We start from the raw sequence: 27,092 nt of genomic DNA on the forward strand, positions 1-27,092 counted from the left end.
CATATAGTTTATAAAATTTTTAAATCTGTGCTTCTGTAAGTCAGTTGCAGTCAGGGCAATAATTTGCTTACTATTAGAAACTAACTTTTCGTGAAATACAATTAGAAATAAACATACTGGTTTCTGGAAGGCATACTGGTCAAGTGATGGGGTATCAGACCTCAAACAAACACCTTGATCTGAAACATTATCTTTTCTTATTATGGTTCAACTTTGAGGTATGTTATTATCTCAAATACTTACGTCTACTCTTCTCATACTATTGATTACAGGATCATGGAAGGCATTGTCTGCACTTACAGCCCACGCTACGATACCTGAAAAGATATAAACCTTTATTTTGGAGAATAAAAGTAAACTTAATTATTATAATACATAACACAATTATTGTCATATAAATGCTGCTGTAATTAATTAAAATATAGAACTGCAAATCTTTCGGTCTTACTATTTAAAAATGACATAGAGTTTTGCATTTCTTGCTTAAGGAACTACTAATATCTTTGACCATGGTTTTAGTCCAAGTACTCAAATTAGCATATATAAGGCACACATACCTGTAATCTTGGCTCACATATTTTAGGTGGTATTTATTTTCCTCAAGAAACATATTATAAACATATTTTTATTTACATATTTTTAAAGGAAAGAAGTATTATTAAAATAATTAAAAAATCTGAAAGCTTTCAGATTTTACATTATGCCCAAAGGGGCGTTTTTTAACGTTTTGTGTGTTACCTTTATTTATTAAATATCATATTCTTCACACTTAAACCATAAAATTTAGTTCAACGGCAACATCGCAAAATTTTAAAATGCGCATATCTTTAGAGTACACAGTTCTTTTATTCCCGTACAATTTTGCAATTCTTCGCTTTGAAATCGTTGAATTTTTTAATCAAAAATTCTTTAATGTCTGACAAAATATGAAATAGATAATAAAACAAACTCCAAATTCTAAATTAGAGCTTCCAGATGCCCATGGTGTAGGATTACGTTATTCAAAATTTGATGACTCTAGGTACCGCTGTTTTATCACAATGCACACATACATTTATGCAGATTCTTCGTTATTTAATTTCTTTAATATAATACAGGCCTGTAATATTTGGTGGCAAGAGTTTGAAAATTGAATCAACGCAAAATGCCAAAACAAAATTAATAGCCCTTCTGGGCTAACGTTCTTTGGGCTAAAAAAAGTAAAAAAAGAGAATAGGTGAAAATATGCATCAAAGTAGCTCAGAAAACTCGAATTTGAATTAAAAAATTGTGCCCTATACAAAAGATAAAGTGCGTAAAAAACACTCAGAAAATTTAAATTTTTTTAATTGCATGTGGTTGCAAAAAACAGAAGAACCGTTCAAGAAGGGCAACTTCAAGGAACTTCGTACTTTAACAAGGAAGTACCAGCTCAATAATAATATTTACCAACTGTGTCGGTAATTTACCAATTGTAATGTTTGTGTCTTTGAAATATTTTAATACTTGAAATCTAATAAAGTTCAAGAAAGCATTATAGGTGCCGTGGGAAGAAATACGTTTACCAGATTCAGTTTTTAATAGCTTTAGGTGTCTATGGGAACACAGAAGTTCACCAAAGTCAGTTACTAGTAATAATTTTGATCGCTTGAACTTATTCTTAAAATGGCCCCAAGATGAAGAAAAGTGTGAAAATATGTTAGTATCAGACAGTTTTTAGTGAATAATAGCTTAAATTTGAGTATTATCATCTTCCTCATGAATTTGTTGTTTTTCATACACCTCAAATACAGTTTGGCTGTGTACTGATACAACATTTTTACACAAAAGTGTAATTAATTTTAACAAAATAAATTTTCATTTACTAACTCAAACTTTTATAATATATATTAGCACATATCGCCTTGGCTGAAATGAGTACTGTTTCAGTACAGCATTGAATTTCCTCAAATTTCATTTTAAAATCTATGCAAAATCATGTGCTTGACTCATGATGACTTCTAAAGCCTGCGCCAGACAACTTCCCTACCACCATCATTCCTATACGGAATCTCCAATTCTGTGCAATTATTGTAGTTTGGCAGCCCAGTCATGGAATAGAGCTCGCGGTGCATCCTTGTCGGAAAATCGTTTGATAGGTGATATATTTTGCTAATGCATAAAGAATCGTTATATACTTGAAAATAAGATACCGAATAGGTAAGATAATTGAATGTCCGTAGTCCACCTCGGCTTTAAGCTGAGAGGGATGCTTTCATGGCTGTTTTCGAAGCTGTTCAGAAACCAAACCAAGAGACAGTTCTCCGAAGAAAGTTTCGGAACGGCAGTTCTGAAAAGCGTCTGCTTAAGTGCATCTCTATTTTTTTCATAATAAATTGCTTTTTTTTTACTTGCTTAACTATTCATGTCATTTGGATAATGGTAATGTTGCCATATTCATCTTTATATACATTTTATCAAAACTTTAAGTCTTTTTCTGAAAAGGAATTCCCATTCTTAATCAAAAAATTAACACGAAACACATATTGAATCACACTTACATTGTCATGTTTTACTTAAAATCTACAGCTATAAAATTCATCGAACAAGTGTACCTTCAAAAAATAACCATATTAACCACATATAGATTTTACCTATTCTTTGATACATCATACTGTATTATAATTAATGAATCAGAAAATATTACTTATTATACAGGATGCTGAATGTGTAATAGAATGTTTACGTACATAATGAGTGTAGCTATAGTTTGTCTCAGAAAAGTAGTTATTGCTTTATTTCGATCTGGAAATCACTAAAAATGGACGTATATTATTACAAGATATTATAACCATGCTATTATATCCTTATTTTAGTGTTATGAATATATAATAACACAATTATGTCATATAAATTATGCTGTAGTTTATTAGCATATTATTACAAGTGCTGCTAAATCATCAACCGCTGCGCCTAGAAAAGTATTGTGAAAATCACACCAGTCATTACGGATGCAGTGACTTTTGCAGATACGATAGGAAACAGCTAATATTATTTTGCTTTATTCCCATTTTAATTCATTATTTAAACTTGAAAAAATTAACTTTCTAGACTTTAAAAATTTTATAATATAACAAATGCATTCTACAGCTATTCATATGTTTCGAATAATCCTATTAAGCTACTGAAAGTACGAGGGGAAAATAGTTCGCTTCAGTAGCAATTAATAACCTGAACTGGAAACATTGACCTTAATTCTAGTCATTAATTGTTCTTTGCTATTAAGGAAAAATGTTACAAATATTCAATCAGCCAAAGAGATATCTTACCGAATCACATGTATATATTTACCTTGAAAACAACGGCATTTCTATGAAATAACATCAGTTAAGGGGATTATAAAAAGTGTATAGTACACTTCCTTGCTTTACTGAGGCGTTAATTGTAGGAATTGTAATTTAAATGCTACTCTAAGAAGCTCATTTGGTTTTTATTGTTAAGGATTAAGGTATTAAATTATTTTGGTAAAAAGAAAAGTAGTTTTGTTTGTACAAGAATAAGTAATAAATTAAATTTTAATTATAATGATAATAACGATGAATTAAATTTCAAAATTATTTAAGATTATTGACTGGACAGCAAATCTGGAAAAATTTCAAAATCTTCAAAAAATACTAAAAATTTTAGAAATAAATAAAACAATTATAAAGTTTTAAAAAACTGCAGTCTAAGCTTCGTATGTCGTTTCTAGTTGAACGTCACAAACGGTTTAAAACTGAACAGCAGCGAATAGCCTATTAGATTAAGTATTAATCCCTTAGAAAATCGAGATAAAAAAAAAAAAAAAAAAAAAAAACCCTAAAAAAAGTGGTTAAAAATAGCAGTGATAAAAGTTACGGGAAAAACTTTTTATCATCGTAAATTATTTCCACAGACAGCTTTTATAATTATTTAATAAAGAAAATACAGTTATTCAAGAGGCGGCTACGCGATTTTTACTAGATAGCTCGAATAATGCTTTTGTTTGTAATACTGGCCTTTAGCAAGTTAGGTAGGTCCTGCTCTTGCCAGTTCCTCAGAGGATCCCGTTCGGGTCCTGGCATATAAAACCGGCGAATTTTCCGGAAGGAAAAGAAAATTATTTTCATTGTATAAATTACATATTACATACATACATAGTCTACGTTTCAATTATGTATTTATTCCGAAAGACAGTCAGTAAACCTAGTTATAAACGGGTTTTGATTTTGTTGTGTGGGAAATATCGTAGCAAACGTTTTGAGAAAAACTTCGAAGCAATGTTCCTTTAGCGATTTTGTTGTAAAATAATGTATTCCTGAAGAAATTTCGCCTCCTTATCTTCTATTACAGGAAAATCCTACAAGCGTAAATTTTAAAATCGAGTTTAAGACAAAAAATAATCATCATGTTTTCTATAAAAGCTATTGGAACTTGGAATACAACAAAAAGAACGCATATGAAAATGACGTCGTAAAAAACTGGATATTTTGTCATCCGCATGGTTGCCTGGATAATTGTTTTGTGCGTGCTTACCAGAGTTTCGTGTACTCTGAAGCTTTGGTGATTTTTGCTAAGATGGGTGCGATAATACGTAAGTACTTTTTTATCTCAGGTGATAATACTTTTTATTTTGAGACGACGGTATGGCTTGAACTCTTGCTTGAAAATAATGAATACTTCAGAAGATCTTTCCTTAGAGGTGTTTAGTAATCATATTCCACTCATTTTCAATCAGTATCACAAAAAGAATATTTACAAGACTATCACAAGATGTTGAATTGAGTTTTATTTACTAAAAGTGGATGGGAAAAATGCCCTTATACTCATGATTTAAAAAACAAACCTTTGCTATGATATTATTTTATAGATTGTAGTCACGCGGAGACATGCCCACTTAATTATTCAAAACGTAGTTGTGAATTTATTTCTCTGGATTGATTGAACCGAGGCTTGCAGAAATATTTCTTTCAAGTGGCAATATTTATTTTCGGCTGGAGTGATAAATCCATTTGATGAAAACAATAAACACATTCGAAGAGGTTCAGAGGCGCTTAATAAAATCACTTGTCTAGACTAAGTTGTAATAGTACATATAATGTTTACATGAGGTACATGAAAGTATTTTCAGTCTTGTATACACTTTGTATACACTTTGTAGAACAAAGCCTTTGGCACAGACAGTAATGTATTTGTTATTCAGTATGGTCAATCAACGAACGGAGTAGCTAAAGATGCGAAACACTATTAGTTCACCATGAGTATTATTCCTTACCGTTGACTGGGTTGACTATAATTAAGACACAATAACACGCCGATTAAATACTAATTCAGAAGTCAAACAACAAAAATCAGCGTTATCAGCTGATCAGCTGCAAAACCGCAGCTGAAGATGGTGGTTCGGTAAAACCATCGAAACTAGTCCTGTGAAAAAAATTTTGTAAATATAACGCTGATTTTTGTTGTTTGACTTCTGAATGGGTTGACTATATGAAATTTCTGTTGTGTTCCTTTCATTTGCGAGAAAAGTACTGGACAGTTTAGCTTAGAGAGCTCTCCATCGTCACTACTCTATTAACTGCACACAGCTGTTACGAATAAATTCGAAGAAAGCAATAGATTAATGTTTGCTTTTCTAACAGCACGTATTATGTACTATGCTACGGCATATTTTAGTTAAATCCATAAATTTTAAAATGAAATACTGAATAGGAATTTATCTAACAAAAAAAATTCCTTTTAAATGAAAAATTAATTAATTAAATAAATTATGTTTTGCTGTTTCTAATAGTTAACAGACTACCATAATAAAAATATTTTTGACTTCCTATTTTTAAAACTTTACTTTTCCATATATTTACACCTCGAAACCGGCGGTTAGTTTTTGGGGGTGGAAGAAATGTTTTCCATTCATAATCACGGACATATGTTTAAAAAAGTAAAAGCCGCGCATGGATGTTTATTGAAAATGTCTTCGTTGCATACGTTTAACGCTAAGTAAAATTAGTCCTTCTTTTCCTTATGTTTTTCAAGGGTCTCAAGTGAGTCAGTTTGAAGAAACTCTGATCTAATGGTTGGCCTTACCTAAATTAAATAAAACAAATTAAAATTTTCATTGCTAGCCACGAAAATAATCTTGGAAGAAAAACCGATAGAAAACACTGTTCCTTCTGACATACCGTGAAAAGTTTGCAATCATTATCTCTTCAAAACCTTTAACGCATGAATAAACGAAGTAACTTGCCCTCTCACTTGCAAACTCAAACAAGTTCTTTTAGGGCAGCTGGAAGAATATTTGCGTACGCGTGTCAAGATGGAAACGAATCGTGAAAAATAATTCCTTCCAGGCATTTGGAGATTGAATGACCTACTAAACAGGTGCTTTCTGAGAGCTGTCAATGATGGATCGGTAAGAGCAATGGCTGTTGAAAAAATAATTATCCTCTTCAAAATGTTTTTTTTCGCTTGATGAACATATTCTTTCGTTGACATTTCTTAAAAACTACATATATCGCAATGTTAAAGGTGAAGAAATGTTTGGAGAGCACAAAAGTATTTAAACAAATTCCTTTTACTTCTCAAGCGTGTAAAGAGAATAATTTGATTGGAATTTCATTATTCAGCATATTTTAGTAGTATTTTTAAAGATATTTCTATTGCAAGAACGGTAACTAAAAGCACAGAATAAAAGTCCTAATTGTAAATTTACTTCCTACTCGCATATGCTACAAAAAAATTCAATTTTATACAATTCATCTTTATAAAAAGTTCAATCAGTAGCTTTCGGTAAGCACTCGAAAACTGGATAAACTGATTTCCATAAAGTACAACCGAACTAAAATTCGATTTCTAAAGCAAGATAATTCTATGATTATTTTTATATAAGAAAATACCAAATTTACCCATTACAGATTGTACCTTAAATCAAAGGTAGAGAAAAGTATATTTATAATGGTAATTTATTATGCAACTGGAGAAGGGGCAGAGAAAGCGTTGTCAATAAATAGAATAAACAATATATCGTTCGGCTTAGATATCGTCGCCTTTATAAATGCTGGTTTTAACGATAATGCAATTCATTTCGAAAGAAGTTTAGAAACATTTTTGAGAGAGAGAGAATGAAAAACCGATGCCTTTCCTTTATCTGCCCGCAATATCGTAAAATTGTAAGAAAAAATAATATGATAAAATAACAAATAACAATTAATAATAATAAGCATAATAACAATAAATAATAATAATAGTAATACTACATTATAATTAATAATGATAAAATAATAATAACAAATAAATAATAACATAATAATAAATTTAATAATAATATTAATAATAAACATAATAATAGCATGCAATAATTAATAATAATAAAACATAATGAAATATGTTTGTCTGATTTGCGGGCAAATAAACAAAAAACATCGAGAAACCTTCTCGAAAATTTTAGTCTTTTTTTGAAAGTGGGATATTTTTTATCTTTATTTTGATCTAAAAGGAATCTCCATTTTTTAACCTTTCTATACCCCGGGACAGTACGAACTAAAATTACAGTATTTTAATTACAGATTTATAGTTGATTTTCTTTGTTTATAAGAAATGGTTGCTCGCTTCAGGAAGCCATTAAAAATTTTGATTTTTGATTATTTTTTATTGCGATAGTTTAAGCGAAAATACTAACTTAAATAGTATTTTAATATCATTTAATTTGCTTCATATATTTATTGAAGTAGAGTAGATTTTATAGCTCTAAAATATAGCTTTTTGATTTTGATTTTCTTGATTTGCACTGGGTATATCATGATTTATTTTCTTAAATTTATTTTGTGTATTTGATTCATATATTTATTTTGAATAGTTTTTAAAATTCCATTGATTTCATTGAAAAGGGTTAAACATAAATATGGACGATGTTCATTAGGCGAACGGATTTGATGTTTCTATCACAGAAGTCTTGCCTAGAAATCAATAAATAAAGCAAGTTGTCCTAATGAAGAGTGTTTTATTAACTGTAAAAATACATATGCTTGAACCTTTGTTTCAGAAGAACTACTGAATATCTTTATGGAAAAATGCGGAATGCCACTTATAGTTTCACTATTTAAGATTGGCAAAATGTCATAAAATTTATATTAGACTATTTGAAAACATGAAAAAAAATAAATGTATATGAAACTATGTCATAATTTGGCGATGATTACATGAATATTTTCATTTAGTATATTTTTTGAAAATTTAAATTGATAATTAAAAAATTTAAGAAAGACACGTTCAACTTCAAAATTTCGTCCATAAAGGAACTTGTGCGCCATTTAATCCCAAACGGGAAAAATTCTAAAGTCATAAAAAAAATCCTAATCATTGTGTTTTGACTACTATTTCAGAAACTGTTCACTAAGTCGATACACTTTAATGCTGAGTTACTGTTTAATATCTAATAAATTTGAAAAAGCATTAATATTTCAGAAAAAATACCAATTATAAAAAAATGGCTTCCAAAAGTATTCCCTGAGTTAAGAAATAAATAAAATTCAAACGCTTGAAATCTTTCTCATTTTACAAAATTTAGTACCTGATTGATAGATTAAGTGTAAATGAATTTTCAGAAATCATTTATTAAAAATTATTTTTTCTTCAATGAATTTCCTCCAATCATCTTATTTCATCATCTGTTCAAGTAATGAGGAGATAGTTAGGCATTTTAAAACGAATACTGCATGTACACATTGAAAATTTAATAGGCTGTAGGAAAGGCCTGTATATTAACACTTTATTTAAAAGCCTTGTTGTTGTTAATTTAATTTAATATTGTATTTAAAAAATTTTAACGAAAATTAATAGATAATACTTTTTATGTTACAAATATAATGATAACAGTCATTATTATAACAAATATAATGATGACTGTTATCGATTAATTACAATTAATTATAATATGTGTATATTTTTTCTTAATTTGATTATCCGTTGTCGATGTTGTCTTTTTAAAATACTTAGGCACTATCGCAACTACCTTAGTAGAAGTCGCCAAATTATACAACCATGCGCATAACAGTACCCTTTTTAATTCTATATCTATGCTAAAAGTACCCGTTTCAATAAGTAGACTATTTTGACAACAAATTTTACAATTTATGACAATTATTTTTGATATGTACGTTAAAACCTATAACAATATTTAGTATTTAGTAATATTTATATAATTTTTAGTTACTAACTATTGTTTTGAATAATATCAGCATAAATGGTACTATCTAGTCATATGAAGAAAGGTCTTTATTTCTAATGCAGGAAACATACGGTGTTTAAGAAGCGAATTTTTTCATTATTTCAATTAGATCAATACCCCCTCTCCCGACTGAAAAGATAAAAAAATTCTAACTCTTCATTTCCTTCAAAAAATTAATATGTTAAAGAATTCTTTAGTTCGTAATGGAATAACATGCAAGTACCTTCTTTTTTGCATGAATTTCTAATTTTCCGCTTTTAAATGACTTCGTAAGGCTAATAATTTTTGTGTAAATTTTGACAAATTTCTCAGCTTTTGCGCTTTTAAAAACAGACTCAATGCTTCTATTTTTCAGATGGTTGTGTTTATAAATATTTAATACACCTGTTTATCAACTAAATTGCTTTATGTCCCCTTGTTTTAAATTTTTATTTAAATATTCTTAATACGATAAGAGTGATATTTATATAACAGGCTTTAATTTTTTAAATGTTTATCTTGTTTCAAATTATTTCCATTGCATAGAATTAATTTATTTTTACTACTGAATTATGTACATCAAAATTTTTACTAATGAGCCGCAAAGCACATCTTTTAATTAAAAATTCTTATATAACTGGTATATTATGATTCTGATAATTCTAAATATAATGAGCGTTTTTTTTGCATTGCTACTGTATTCGCATTCTTAAAATTTATAATACACAATTCTGGGGAAATTATATTTTACGTTATTCAGACTTCATTTTATTAATATACGGCTAAACATTAAATTTCAGAAAAAATTATCAAAATTAAATTTCTACTTTAAAGTAAATAATAATAATTGGATAAATAATACCATCAAATGAATGCATCAAAAGATGATTGCATAGAAATAACACTAGAAAAAAAATGTATGTATCTATCTTTTTATGACATTTAAAGAGCCATATTCGGTTGGCTATTAAGAATGTGGAATTGCTACTTTTGAGTTACAAAACAAGTTTTCTAATTCCATGTGAAAACGTGCGCATTTCTCAATAATGTAACAGTTACCGACAGATAATTTAACAGTTGACTAACAGTCACTGAGATATTTTAAAGACATTTTTAAAACGCTTGAATGGAAAAAAACTGAAAGTAAAGTAAAGGAAAGAAACTAGAATTTTGAGGTTAAATAAATAGGTGGACTTTTGTTGAACTTTAGGTTTATATTGTCTATTAAATCAGTTGGATCAACCCACTTTTGTGCTGTGTAATGAATGAGGAAGTTTTCTCCAAATCTCGGAATAACTAGTGCGCATTCATTCAGTTTTGTTCCGAAGCTCGGGCTGCAATACAGTAGATGAATCTAAACACTGCAGCCTGGACTGCTGATAACAGAAGATACATAAGAATTAGCCTTCGGACTCAATGAAAATTTACATTAGGCATAACAAAGAAAAACATTAGCTGTATATATACTGTATTTATTTGGATATTTCCATCTCTTTCGTATTTTCTCTCTAGTTAAGCACAAAATTCTGAAAATTTTTTAAATACTTGTATAATTTTTTTTCTTTGTCAAGGCATTAAGAGAGCGAACTTCCCTAAATTTTAAAATTAATTCTCGTGGATTGGTCTCCGCTTGGTGAAGCAATAATAGTGATGAGCCTGAACGAACGAGAATATCTGACTTTCTGGATGGTTCTGAAAATCATTGCACTTAGAATGATAAATTGAACGGTGACGATGGCGATGGCAATACGCGAGTAACTACGGAAAATATTAGAAGTAGTTCTAATTAAGAATGGTGAAAGGAATTCGTGTACATGTGCTGTTCACTTGTAAATCATTTAATCAAATACTTATCAGTTGAATTATTAACAATGATATACTGTTAATAAATCAGCCACTCTAAAAATACATTAAAATACAATTTGTTTCGGATTACACCGAGAGGGATCTTTTCTGTCTTAGGAGAAGATAAGTGCTGAACACAAAATGCACTCATTGACAAAATGATGATAACAATATTTTATGACCTCATTTTATGACCAAGTTGCAAACATTCATTAACAGGTGTAATTTACATGTAATGAGAAAAATACATTGATATTCCATTAGAGTGCATATCCTTTTAAAAAATATTTTTTCTGACTTAACCTGATATATTTATATGGAATATATATATGGAATATATACATGGAATATTTGTATGCACATTCAGTTATAGTTATTAGAAAAAAACTTTTATTCTAATGACGAGGTTGATTCTAGTTAGAATGTTGCTTACAAATAAAATTTAAAATATCTTAATTAAAATTTTTTTGTGATAAATGAGGATTGAACTCCTATGTTTTCTCTCATAAGTCATTAAAAAAAATTTAAATATTAAAAAAGCGAAAAACAAGGAAACTTTTATCTAGCACTTACTTAAGAAAAATTAAAATGCAGATGACGCTCAATATAATGACCCATCCCATCCTAGAAGAAACGACGTTATAATGAGTAGTGATTATCACGAAAGAGAATTTAATATAATTTCATCAGCTGGGGACTTTTAGTACCAATGACTATAGTAGGATTGTCATTGCAATGAGCTGTCATTATAACAAGCAACAACAGTACTGCAGTGATAAGTAATTTGTCCCATGAATTTTTCAGACATTGATAAAACTTCTGCAAATTAGTAAAACACCAGTCATTAACTCAGATTTCAAAATTAAACACTTGAAATAATGGAAATCATATTCTGTTTTTAATATAACTAATTCTAGAATAAGATGCTGATGATAAGCAAAATGCAATAAAGAGATCAAACTGTTTTAACTTTTTTATTTAACATAGATCCTGAATTTGGGCTTTATACGTCAATTAAAAAATTTAATTCCTACATTAACAGACCAGTTACTTAAATTGTTTCTAATCCATTGAAATAAGAGTTTATCTCTACATCATAAAAGATATGACTAATTGAATGCAAATTAATGATTACCTGAACTCAAAGTATTCCTTCTGAAAATCCATTGATAATATTTTCCTTGTGATTCCGGGAGTTGTTCAAAACTAAAGCTAATAATTACTGAAATTGATAGAATGATCTTGTCCGAAACGTAAAACCCTTGTCCGAAATGTAAAAGCACTTCTTTTGGAAGTAATAACTTTAAGAATTTTAGCAAAATTAGTTTTCAGTCATTGGTCAGTCAAATTGTGCTAACATCCGTTTAGATGCGCAAGTACCCTTGGCATGATTCACATTTTCTTCAATCAACCTTCTTCATATTCTTTACACCAGTGGTCTCAAACTGGCCGTCCCCCAAACAATTCTATACGGTCCGCAATATTGTTAATCTATGTTTTGACAGGTATTTAGTAAACGAAATTTAAAATTTATTTAAGTAACTTTTATTTTGTAAAAAAAATTCTGACCCGTCAGCTGCGTTTACATTATGCATTCGGCCCGCATGCAGTTTGAGTTTGCAACCACTGCTGTGATATACCAAACTAACCGTGCAAGATTACGCAAAGTAAAATAAAATTGAAAAAAAAAAATCTGAAAGAATTTAGTATTTATACTACGCACAAAAGGATGTTTTTCATTTACACACACACATACACGTTTTGAAAGCATTTGGGCTAATGTCCCCGTTGGTTAAAAATATTTTAAAACAGAGTACCTCTAGAATTTTCGATAGACAGTCTCCTGCGCTTGAGATAGTAATGTGTGTTTGTTCATCCAGTGTTGCCATTGCTTGCTTTGAAACAATAAAATAAATTTGAAATTCCAGATTTGGGCTTCCAGGTTCCTATATTTGGGTGGAGGACTACGTTATTCAGAATTTCATGGCTCTAGGTACCGTTATTATTTCACAATTCGGGAAACATGCATACTTTCATGCAGATTCTTCACTATTTAATTTCTTTAAATATAACACAGGGCGATAATATTTGGTGGCAACAATTTGGAAAGTGAAACGAACAATTATAGTGAACCAACAAAAAATGCCGTTTCAAGACTAACAGCCCTTCTGAGGTAACGCCCGTTTGGGCTAACAGAAAAGAGAGAGAGAGAGAGAACTGTAACTGGATGAACTGAACCGACGATCAGTACGAATTGTAATTTACTTTCTCCCTTTTCTTATATTCCATATATATATATATATATATATATATATATATATATATATATATACAGTATATACAGACATACATATATCTATATATGCACACACACACACACACACATATATATATATATTTAAACAAATTTAAATTTAAATTTTAACAAACACGTATAAAAGTAAAAAAGCAAATTTAAAGGCAAAATAAAGAAAGAAAAAAAAAAAAAAAAAAAAAAAAAAAAAAAAAAAAAAAAAAAAAGCGCCAAAATAATTTTTAAAAAAAATTTAAAAAAACGTGCAAACATATAAAAGATTTAATTCTCGAACTAATCTACAATATCATTTAAATTCAGAAGCATAAGCAAATCAAGTGCAAAAACAATCCATGAAAATAAATTCACTAATTTAGCAAATTGAAATTAAACCAAACAATTTTTTTAAAAATGCATAAGTGAATGACTGTTGAGTACGCAGGAGACAGACTTATCAAGGGGAAGTCGCCTCCAAACCTAACTCTCCAATCATTCAATTCGTGTGTCGTCATTCATGCAGGCAAGGTTAAAAGTCAAAACCAAAAGTAAAAAGAAATACCAATAAAGTGGTACCCTTAGAAATTAGCATTTAAGAATTAAATTTTAAAAGGAAAATACTAAAGAAGTCTTTTGAAATTAAATTTGTATTTAAATTAAATTTATTTAATTAAGTTCAATTTATTCTTATGAAACAATATATATATATATATATATATATATATATATGTCGTCGGATCATACAACATATATATATAAATATATATATATATACACACATATAAATATATATATTTATATATATATGTTGTATGATCCGACGACATACGAATCATTAAAGACATGATTCTCGATTTTAGTCTTTTCAGACTCTCTAATAGTCTCATTCAACGCAAAATTTATTTCAAAGTCAATTTTCTGCATCCGCAGTTTGACAATATTCATTTCTCAAGAATCATCAGAGATTGTAAAGATTACTTCCCCGCAGTTGACACAATACCAATGGTTGCATTTAAATATGAAAGGACCTTAAGCAACTTGCTCACTAACCACCATGAAATAGATGAAACAGCAGAATGACATTGTAAGACACCAATTTACAGCAATTAAGTAGATTCTCATCACCAACACATAATTACTGGCAACCTGAATATCATACAAAACCATCAACTAAAAACACTAATGAGTTATGGTACAAAATTTAGACCAGTCAGAAACATGACTACAAATTACTGTTACAAGACTTTCGAAAACAACATCAACGAATTAATAGTTAAAGCAAGCTATCAACTTAATTTACCCATAGATACCTTCTTAAAATGGAAAGCTAAAATTCTTCAACGCATATCCACCGAAATCAGTCACCTCAAATTTAAAAGTACACTGAATTGGTCGCAACTTATATCAGATATTAATAAATTAAAACAGCTTTTTACTATTACAAAAATTGATAAAGCAACTAATAACTTTAGCATTATATGAAAACAATTCTACGCTGAAATTTTTCGTAAAGACGCAACACAACTACTTATCAATTAGCCAACCTTACAGAAACATCTATAATAAACAGGATTAAAACTTTTCATAAGAAACTCAATATTACTTTCAATGCAAACTACAACAGATTTACTAATCTTTATGCGATTCCCAAATTCCATAAAACACCATTAAAATTTAGATTTATAGCTAATGGAACTAATAATTACAAGAAAAATGTAGACTATTATTTTTCAATTCAACTTAATAAAATCTGTAAATTTATTTTCAATGATTGTAACACTAATCATAACTATTGCTGGATCATTCATAATAACACTCCTGTCATTAATACCATTCAAACCATTAACATCCAAAACATTAACTACTATGACTTTGAAAACTTATATACTTCACTTCCTCTAGAAGAAATCTATACCAGTCTACTTGATCTACCTAAACTCTTCCCTGATATGCTCAATATCATGACTCTTGACAAATGGAAAACCTACCTAAAATGCACACTTTTTCATAACTACATCAAGTTTCAAAATCAACTTTTTAAACAAGTCAGAGAATTGCCAATGGGCTTACATTCCAGCACCTCGATCTGTAACATCTTTTTATTTGTCAAAGAATTTAACTTCCAAAAAAATCTACAACCACAAGAGTTAAATTACTACAAACACACCTACAGATACATTGATGACCTTATTACAATTAATAATTTTGGTAAAATTGAACACTGCGAGATTTATCCGAATTGTCTTACACTTAATAAAACTAATAATTCACAAAATAGCATAGACTTTCTAGATCTTCAAATCATTAACTACAAAAAAATTTTACTTTTTGACAAAACAAGAAACTTCAAATTCAATACTAACAAATTAATAAATTGGAACTCCAACATATCCAAAAAAGTAATTAACAATACTATAATTAATCAAATACAACGAATTAAAATTATATGCACAGATACAATAGATTTACAACGCGAAATTTTGCTCCTTATTAAAATTCTCAAAAATAATCTAATACCCATTCAATTTATCAACCATTGCCTTAAAAGAGCAGGCGTTAAATACTCACTCTAAATCATTTAACTGATAGGGATATGATAATTTGTTCCTAAACCTGAGAAGGCGGTATAAGTTGGATGATTATCAATTGAAGGATTTGTATATAGTATAATTACTCAATTGTATATATTGTAAGAAGCTAATTGTCTTCAGATTTATGCTGTTACTATGCTGTTACTAAAAAAAATAGGCCTATTTCATGACTTTAGTCTGTCTAATAGCTCTTGGACAGTGAAAATTCCTTTTTTCCTTTCTTAATTCTTAATCATTGCGACACGACAATTAGCCAGAAATTAATTAATTTCCATTCACTAGTATTTTCAAAAAATCTTAACAGACAGTCTCACTCAAATAAGAACTCCACATAATACATCCCTCAAGAATTCCGAGTCCCACCCACTACCATAAATTACTTCACCCAAGTCTTACCGACTGATATTATTCAAAGCCCCCACTGCCGCTAAGAATTTTCGGACACCCTACACTTATGAGTCAGACACGAAGAGAACACTTTGCCAACTCCCCCACTAGAAAGAATGTAAGTTACTTAATACCATTTCTGGACTTTATATCTTCATGTACATTCACTGTTCTTATTATATATTATTTTTTATATAAATTTTTATATTATTTTTATATTGTCTTTAATTTGTTTTTACAAAGTTTGCATTATTTATCTTATTTTGTAATCTTCTATGTTTATTTCAACTTTACTTTGAATTCGATTTCATAATGACAATTTCCAATGTTTAATTTTTAAAAATAATATAGAACTCAAATGCATAAACATGAAGGTGTCGGGGACGGTTACTCGGGTTATTTCGGATTTCTCTACAGAAATTGCTTTTTACTCCAAATTGAATTGACTAAAATGCTTCATAAGAATAAGTTCTTTTAGTATCAGCATTGGTTCATAATCCCTTCTATTCGCGGAAATATTTAGCCTGACTAGAATTGCCGGTTTGGCTTTAACTTATAACTCGAGTAAAGACAAAACACCTTCGTATTTACGTATTTTTATTAATTATTGTTCATTGAACGGGAGTTGGTCTGTTCCCCTTGAAAAGTCAACTAATTTCCGATCAATGACAATGATTACATGTTTTTAATTTTTCCTTTAACAATTGAAATTTTTATTCTTCATGATGATTTAACTCCAGTAACCGTTAAAACATTATTAACATTTTGCTTTCAAATTACTTCAAAACATCTTTCAAAATATAACTTACCAGTATGGATTCACTCTTTTAAAATAATTCGACTTTAATTAAACTTAGGAGATAATCTAATCAATTAATCAATATTGTTTAGGAAATAAATTATTATATATATATATATATATATTATATATTTATTTTTTATTTTTTGATTAGTTTTTACAAAGATTGCATTATTTTTCTTATATTTTGTAATTTTCTAATGTTTATTTCAACTACTTTGAATTCTATTTCATAATGACAATTTCCAATGTTTAATTTTTACAAATAATATTGTACTAAAATGCATAAACACGAGGGTGTCGGGGGATAGTTACTCGAGCGATATCAAATTTACTGCAGAAAATACTTTTCACTCAAAATTGAATTAGCTAAAATGCTCAATCGAAATGAGTTCTTTGGTTCTCTGCATTGGTTCTTAATACATTCTCTTCATGAACTGTTTGGACTAGCTTGAATTGCCGGTTTGGCATCGCCTTATTGCTCGAGTAAAGGACGAAACACTTTCGTATTTATTTGTTAATTATTGTTCATTGAACGGGAGTTGGTTTGTTCCCCTTGAAAAGTCAACTAATTTCAAATCAATGGCAATGATTACTTGCATTTAATTTAATTACTTGCTTTTAATTTATTCCTTTTGCAATTGAAATTTTGTTATTCATGATTTAATTCAAATCCCGGTTAAACATTTTTAACAATTTCCATTCATGTTACTTCAAAACATCTTTCGAAATAGAATTTACTAAATATAGATTCACTCTTTTCAGATAATTCTACTATAATTAATCGTAGGAGATAATATAATCAATATTATTTAATAGCCATAACAGAAACAATTAAAATACCTTTGGTACCACCAGCGATGAGATTCTGTCCAGCATTTAAGTTTCAAAAGAAATATTTTTTTCTTTTAAATGTAAAAAATATTGTTAAATAATCTGTTTTCCAATTATGCAGGTTTCACTATAACGATATTATGATTAATTTGAAAGCTAATTGCAACAGAATTTTAAGTATCCGAACTAATAGGTTATACTATTCACTCAGATAATTAAAAAGCCGATTAATAGGTTTGGCCTTTTTTCAGTAGTATTTACTATAATATTGTAGAGTCATTAGGTTTATCGATGTAGGAGACGTATTGATATGCCATTCCAGAAAAAGTCCAATTTTTTGTCAGAATACCTACGTTAGAACAGTGCTATAAATGAACGTAATATATATCATAAGTCGTGCTTTTGAGGCATGACAAATGCAAGTTAAATTTCGTCAACTGCCCCAGTATACAGAGGCTGTTCACACATTTTTTAGACGATGTATATTGTATTCACAAAACTACATTACATAACATTCTTGTGTTTTAAATGTTCTATTTGACATTCCTTATTCTGAATTATCTTTCGACATCATAATTTCCAGGATAATAATGCCTTTTGAAGTGGCAGAAGAGATATTCTATCCCATTCCTCCCGAACAGCTTTCCAGAGTCCTGTTAGGGTTTTGGGACAACAGTTTTTAAAAGTCCGAAAGCACAAAAATCCACAGGTGACACATCAGGAGATTTAGTAGGGATATCAGTGAAGGGTATGGCCTTGATACCAGTTTTTTGTTAAATTTATTTTAGGAAATTTACAGTGGATTTTGATGTGTCACTGCTAGCTTTGTCCTGATAGAGTCTCAGAGATTGACGGCACTGTGGGTAAAGCGATGGTATTTCATTCAGAAAACATGGCGATAAAATATGTTCCTGATAGTATTTGGAGTTAATCTTGACATTTTTTTGCACTCTCTTTATTTTTAACTTACCATTATAAGAAAAACCAGCAACAATCATGAATCTCTTAGAAAAACTTTCTTTCGATTCTTTGAACCATGTACTTAAATTTTTTTCTTCCCTTTTCTCATAATAAATTGCTCTTTTTTGTTACTGTCATTTAAATACGCCCATGCTTCATCTATTGTGACAATTGTTTTCCATTTTTCTTTGGATAAGTGTATCTCATATAGAATTCTGCAGCGTGTCCTGCGTTGAGCGATATGCTTTGGAAGAAGACGATGCACATTGCGTTTTTTCGCTTTCTTAAGATTTAAATCAACGTTTATCATTTTGCTTACAATGGACACCGAACAATGATTTTGCAACTGTCCTTTGACTATGGGTATTTTCTTTTAACATTAAACAACGTACCTTTGCAATAGTCGAAGATGTCCGTTTTTTCCTTGGATACTTGTTTGGAATTTTTGTCCCACTTGAGGCTCCGATTTGACGTTTTTTCCTTTCTTGTTGATGATATTACCTATCGACGCTTTAGATATCACAAAACCATGACTCTCACATCGTTTTTGGATAATGGAGTATGCATATTTCTCTTCGGAAAGAGCCTAAATTTAGCCTCCGAACCACTGCTTTGTTAAATTCGCCATTTTGAATAAAAACAAAACTTTCAAGCCACAGACGATAATTTTGACTTTTAAAAACATAGTACAATTGCAATTACGTCTTTTGCAGCAAACGATTGTTTATTAACGCTTACCAAAATCGTCTAAAAAATGTGCGAACAGCCTCTGTAGAACGGAAGATATAGAACTGCCCTCTTTTGTGTGCAAGGTGTGCTTCCATTTTCTAAATTCTAGATATATACATCCAATTACGAAATTTTTCAAGATAAAACAGATAACATTTTTTAAAACAGTTTCAAAGCAATGGGTGTTATAAAAACAATAATTATTAAACAATAATAATAAATAAATAATAATAATTAATAATTAATATTAAAACAATAGGACAAAATTACATATAGTAAAATTCTCATTAAGTTTTGATAAATTAAATGCAAAGATTCCGAATTCTATAGGCATCACTAAATTAAACGCAAAAGAGTTCTATGCCCTAATATGTAAAATTCTAACAAATATGAATATATTACAGCTATAAATTTAAAAATGACATCACTTTACCACACAGGAATTATTCACTTCCGAGGCGAACAACTTTGTTTTGCACTCACTCCCTCAATTGGGTTAAAATTCGAAATATCTCACAGTAGTAAACAATAAAAAGTAATCTAAGTTAGTAAAATCTTTCCAAATATGTCCTCGAATTTTTCTTGTAAAGATGTTTACTTTCTCATTATTTAACTTGTTGAAGAGTTGCTAATGTTTCATAATCGAACTTTTTGCCTTACAAGCATCATATAAAAAATTTAAATATTTATATATTCCTCCTAAACCAGTGTTGATTATGATTTATTAAAATTCTCAGATTCATTTTGAGAAAATATGCAACCAGACGCCTATACTTAGTATTAATAATTGCATAATTGGAAGCCAGCTTCGTATGGTTATTAGGCTCACCAGCGTCCTAATAGCCATACGAAGTTGTTGAACACTGGTAGCTCGGTCTCGGTCCGGGATTAGAATTCCGGCGAACGGGCTTGTTGCATGGGCATTTTCGTGGTTTTTCCCATGTGTAACGTGTACACGAGCCATTTTTCCTTAAAAAGTCTTCCACGAAAGCATTGTTCTCCTTGGGTTCTAATGCTTTTAAGTAAATTAGTTTATTAACTAAATAACGCGCGGATTAAATACGAAAGAATAATATCTTACGTTTTTCTGAATAAAATCTTAAGTTTTATCTTACGATTTTCAGTAACAGACTCGAATGAAAAGTGAAACAACTCAAAACCATGTTCCGAGACTAATAATAATCCTTTTCGGCTATTAAAAAATCTTAATTTTAATTACATTAGTATTAAATGTTGTAGTAGCGCTGACTGTTCGTTCAATGTGTTAAAGATCATATAAGGTAGAGATTTGAATTGATTAATATCTTCAAAAAATGTTATTTTGCATTTAATGGACGTGGTAAACTTTGCTATTTTGTCATTTTACTTTATTGGTAATACTTTGTTTAACATATTATGAGCACTTTAGGTATCATTACTTTAAAAGAAAATTTTAGTAATTTTACTAACCAATTCAGAATAATGTTTAGTACATATCATTAGAAAACACAAAATGTTTCAAAACATTTCTCTAGTTATCGCATCAGATATCTTAGGCAGTTCATTAGCTATTTTAAGAATTTAAATATTTAAAATCCTGAAAAATACAAAACTGGGAAAACTGCATTTAATATAATCAGGTTAACTAAACATAGAAGATATCATAAAAAACATTTGAAACGCATGTCTTATGCTATCAACAAAAAATTTACAGGCTAGATTTATTAATATAAAAATAATTTTTTCGTCCAATATTTGGAAATCGGTATCTTTAAAACTTTTAATAAAGACTCACTGATTTGTTTGGTAAGTTCATTACGGGTAACAATAGTTAAGTACTTTTATATTCGTAAAATCTTCTAAACTTGTCTGAACTCCAGAGGATGTTTTTCAATGAATTTACAAGATCATAAAAAAACTTGAAATTAATCACTAAAATATTTTTTCAATTAACTAAAATTCGCTTTTACATGAATTTTGAAAGAAATGTTTTGAAATATACGAAAAAACTTTTGACATGCAGAGTAATTATACCTTATTTCAGCAAAAAGAAGCAGTTAATTATTTTATAAAAACGCGTATCATTATTTAATAAATATATATTATAAAATATTACATTAAATATTATATATATATATATATATATATATACTTATTTGAAATTTACATTGTATAAATTTAAAAATAATTTTGAAATTTATACATCTGAATAACTGCATTTTTATCCCAAAATTGAGGTAGCCCACAAGGGCTATTAGTCTCAGAACTGCATTTTGTGTCATTTCACTATAAATGGTTAATCACTTGTTAAATCGTTGCTACCAAATATTATCGCCCTGCATTATAGTTAAAGAACTTAAATAATGCAGAATCTGCATGAATGTAGTATGCATGTTTCTCTCATTACGAAAAAAAGACAGTACCTTGAGCCATCAAATTTTTAATAACGTACGTCTCCACCCGAATATGGGCATCTGGAAGGCGAAATTTTGAATTTAGAATTTGCTTTATTACCTATTTCATATTTTGTAAAACTTTAAGGAAGATATGATTAACAAACTCAACGATTTCAAAGCGAGCAATGGATACACTGTACAGGGGAAAAAAATATCTTTAGCGCGCGCTGCTATCTCTTGGAAATTTTAAAGATATGCTGTTTTTAAATATTTTGTGATATTGCTGTTGAATTGAATTTTATGCGAATAAGTGCAAAGAACATGATGTTTCACAAATAAAGGTAACATGCAAAACATTAAAAAATCCTTTTGGGTGTAATATAATATCTGCAAGCTTTCGGATTTATAAAATTTTTTGCTCCTTTATTTTAAAAAATAATTTTTCCTCCATTATTTTTTTCATGAACATTGTGAAATTTCTTTAAACATTAAATGAATTAATGTTCAGGCATGATTTTTTTAATTATCGTTTATAATATTTTTTATGAAATTTTAAAAACTGCGCAAGAAATTCTGCATTTTTAAAAGTTTCGCAGATGTCATTTATCAAAAGAAAATTACAGACTGAGATAATTTGAAGAAAATAGATTCAAAATCTCTACCGCATGATCAAAAATTTATTACGTTCTCTTATTTTGATTGAAGACATCTAATCTACATTCTAAAAATACAATCACAACTTACTTGTCAAAAAACATAAAAAAAAAATATTTAAAACAATGAATATTGCAAGAATCATATGCATTTTTATTAAAAATTTTTTAATTTGAGCTGAGCAGCATATTAAATTTCAATTTTAAATTTTAAGTATTTTAATCTAGCTTTGGTGAAATAAACTACAGTTTACTTTTATAGTTCTAATCTAAACCTAAAAGCGAAATTATTTTTATTTACCTTGCAATCGCATTAAAAACTAATTTAAAATATTTTCACTTACCTATGATGGCAGCAATGATTGGAAGAGCTATTCCTATGGCAATAATACATCTCATTTTCCTGTTAGATCTTTGTGATGGTACATTGGTGACAGTAGAGCGTCGAGAAAAATACGATTTTGCTCTGCTCCTGTCTGAGATACTACGGGATGAAAATGATGATAATGATTGATGAGTTCTAGAACTTGGCATTTTGAATTAAAGTACACTTGCGGGACAACTGAACAGATCGCCTTTTAAAATTTTCAGTCTCCACTTGAAAGCAATAGTCTATAAATATCTACTAATATTCGTTTTTTTTATATGATTTGAAATTGATTTCTAATGTTAAAAAAAATTAAAACTACTAATTGACACATAAAATTTAACTAATTTATCACATTATTCCAAAACGCCATTTCGTGAAATTCAAAATCCGAAAGCACAAGAAGGAATGTTCCTTGATAGAACGTCTGCTATTGAATATTAGAAAGTCGTCATTTCTACTACTCTTCATAACAATGGCGGGAAAGATTCACCGGCATTTAAATTGGCTTTGTTCGAGCGATTTGTTCCAACTGATGTGTTTCGTATGTGTTTGTAGTTATTATGATGCTTTTTAACTCAGCTTGAAAAATATACAGCGCGCCGCTATTGCGACGTAATTTATGACGTCATAGTGACGCAGCAGCTATTCAACCAACCACAGCTTAGAAGAATCATGAACGAAGGTGTCTCAGATTGGTCGCTTGTCAACCGATTCTGAGATGTATGTTACAGTGTCAGCACAAAAACTTGCTATTTTTCTGAAAATGCGAGCGCATTTTTGCGACACATTTGATTTCGAAACTTTAAAACCACCTCACCAACTAACAAAGGGAAAAGAATTAAGATCTAGTACGTACGTATTATATAATATAATATTTTTGGCTGACCATTTGATGATAACAGAGTTTATTGTTCTTTCCTTGAAGGACATTTCCTTTTAAGTTCCGCGGCAATTGTATTTCCAAATTTTAAAAACTAGATACTTTAAGACAAAAACTGGTAGGTTAAATAAATTCCTTGCATAATGGAGTCAAATGTGGAAGACAAGTAAAAAACTATTGCTTAATCTGTTCACGAATATTTTCTTTTCATATGAATTTTTTAAATAAATAATATCTCTGTTGGCCTTTAATTTTTCTTACCCCCCCGAAAAAAAAACAGAAACATAAATTTAGGCAATAAGAAAGAAAACATTAAGAAATACAACAGTATTCCTGGCATCTGAATAAATGGCGGCAGCAACACATCCCAGCATCATCAATACATCCTTTATATAAAGGGGGGCAGCAATTATTCGAAAATCTTAATAATTGCTGCCTCCTTCTTATAAGGCAAATATGTATCTATTTTAATACAAGTGAGGGTTTTTTTAGCCTTCTGTTATTTTGACAAAGACTGTGCACAAAAGTTTCAAAAATAAAAGTATAAACTTTACCCTCAGCGAAGTAAAATAAAATAAAAGTGATAAAAAAAGAAATTTAAAGGTGTACACATTTTAACGGTAGTCCCAAAGGCTTCTTTTAAAGTTTAATATGGTTTATTCGTAGAGATTATCAATACAGATCGTCCAAGCAGAATAGCGAAACATTTTATAGGACACTAAATGAATATAAATTTAAACTGATGCGGGAACGTTACATATCCTCTGCTTGTTTGAAAAGGGAAAAAATATGTAACGCTATTCTATAAAAAATGTTTGATGTTCTAGTTAGATATATCATGAATTTAACGCAATTTTTTTTTTAAATCGATCAGATTAAAATGTAAAAAATTAATATTTTTAAAACCTGCCTCTAACGCTTTCAAATAGGTTAGTTTATTAATCAATAACAGAAAGCTTAAATAAAGACTGCTTTTACAGGTAAATATTTTAGTTTCTAAGCTAATACTGGCCCACCAGCGGCCGAGCGGTAAAGTCGCTGAACGCTGGTAGTTCGGTCCGAGGTTCGAATCCCGCGAACGGGCTGGCTGCATGGGTGTTTTCGTGGTTTTCCCCATGTGTAACGTGTATACGAGCCAGTTTCCCTTAGAAAGTCCTCCACGAAAGGCATCCCTCCTCTTAGGCAGATAGCCCTAGTGTGCTTTGCCATAATTAAATACACACTAAGCTAATACTTGCGGAGCACTGTATGCTGGTCTCCATATTGTAAACATTTATATGACTAATTTAATAATAATATCTTACAAACGCGTGCTGTGCTATGTTATCCTTTTCAACTATTTAAATCAAGGAAAATACTATAAATGAATAAACAAAATGTTTAGCTTTGCTCAGCCTAGAAAGAAAAAGAGATGCAAATAACTAATGCAATAATAAATAATGTTTGGGGTAGTTAGAATGCTATATACATATAATATTTAAGTATTCCCAATTCAGTGCTTGATTGTTCCATAACCTGAACTAGAAAAAAACTTTCAAATTCTGTTTAAATTGTAATAAACATAAACGAGACCAGTCACTTCTTTAACAACGCTTTGCTTAAGGAGGGACTATAGCGCCATTTAGTAAATGCACTCAGGCAAAAATTTTAAATAACACTTTTATTAAATAATTAACTTAACTGTGCAAAACTCGTGCTTACAATTCAATCTCCTCTGCTTGCGAAATTTAAGCTAATATAAAAACAAATTTTAATTTTAAATACTTAATGCTAGAAATTCACAAAGTAAATTCCTGTCAAACATTATCTTTAACTTTTCCACAATGCGCCAACAAATTTGGCTAGCAGCCGTTATTTAAAGTGATTCTCAGATATGGGCAAAGGAGTGCCCGAAGTTGAGTGTTACTGTAAAAGTCCTCTTCGCTTTAATTTAACAAGAATTCTGTTGTTATATACGTATAGCCAAACTGCACCCTGGTGGAAGCTGACGGAAGCAGAAGTGAGAATACAGATAAAATAATAAGATGGTGTGTTAATTAACGTAAACTTTACAACGATACTATAATGATGTAAAACAGGAAATTAGCCTTGAGTTTGGCGTCAAGATCTCAATCCATTTCGAGGGCAAACAAATACAGGTCACTCTTCTTCAGGAGCAAAGAAATCTGCAAGAGGATGGCTAATCGTGAGCTTTTCTGTTTTACATGTAGAACTTGTAAATATTTGTTCTTTTAAATCCCTTTCTAAATTTTTACTTTAGATATCGTAAAATTAAAGTTCTGAAATTTGATAATGCATCCATATTTTAAAATATGTAATTTTACATCACTTTCCACTTATATTAATCAGAATTGAGAAGTGGAGCATTTTTCTCTCACGATGGGAAATAATTTGAAATCGGGCATACACATTTCCAACTATCAACTGTGACAAAAAAGTGAAATAGATATCTTTTCCTTTAATATTTTAATAATACGAATATAAGAGCTTTTATTGACTGAATATATTTTCAAATTGATTTTGCCACATTTTAGTCTACACTAAGTCATTTGAATTTTCATTTGTTCCATTACATTATTTGCCATTATTTCATTGTAGAATTTGCAATTTAATTATAAATTTTTAATTTAATTTCATAATTTTAAATTAAACACTCAGGTTTTTTCCCGCCAAAGATGCAGAGACGAATAATTTGGAGTACTTTTTAAATGAAAATATATCATATGGAGTATTAAACATGTAATTCTTCATTATAAATAACAGAACAGAATATATTTTCAATAACATGGAAAATAATTTGATTCTGAGAGATATCTTTTTACGCTACAAAATAATTCTTAATTTGATGTTTAATTGTATCGTCAAAATCCAGTGGAAAGAGGCTTTCAGATGCTATAAGTAAAGTAAATATGTGTTTCCGCTGTCTATGTGACCGTACTAAACGGCCGGCCCTTTTGATACTCTCCGTATTTGGCCAAGAGATGCAAATTCAGCAAGGATTAGATGTAATAATGCAACAATACACCACGTTGAATAGGCAGAAACACAGAATTTAGAGAAAGACACACTTCAAGTCTCTCCCTAAATCTGGGCGGCGGATTAAAATAATTCTCCACTTACCCCACGAAGTCTCCACGCTAGACAATGCTCGAAAACAGACCACTCATTCGACTGGGAAAGGGTTTACCGAGGCGCCCAAGA

The 27,092-nt window shown here is 29.6% G+C and overlaps 1 protein-coding gene across 1 annotated transcript in view; it reads right to left on the minus strand.

Annotated features, from left to right (window-relative positions):
* The window catches only part of LOC118203682 (uncharacterized), a 41,074-nt gene extending 17,514 nt beyond the window's left edge, over window positions 1–23,560 (minus strand). Inside the window, exons 1-2 of the mRNA XM_085806671.1 lie at window positions 22,986–23,560; window positions 244–317 (exon numbers count right to left, since the gene is read on the minus strand). Of these exons, the coding sequence (XP_085662797.1) occupies window positions 244–317; window positions 22,986–23,175 (264 nt within the window). The 5' untranslated portion in view covers window positions 23,176–23,560. The remainder of the gene's footprint in view (window positions 1–243; window positions 318–22,985) is intronic.
* Between the last annotated feature and the right edge of the window lie 3,532 nt (window positions 23,561–27,092).

This window comes from Stegodyphus dumicola, chromosome 12 (genome assembly GCF_044657685.1).
Source record: "Stegodyphus dumicola isolate Sdum_Otavi_A_Nest chromosome 12, ASM4465768v1".
In the NCBI taxonomy this organism is placed as follows: Eukaryota; Metazoa; Arthropoda; class Arachnida; order Araneae; family Eresidae; genus Stegodyphus; species Stegodyphus dumicola.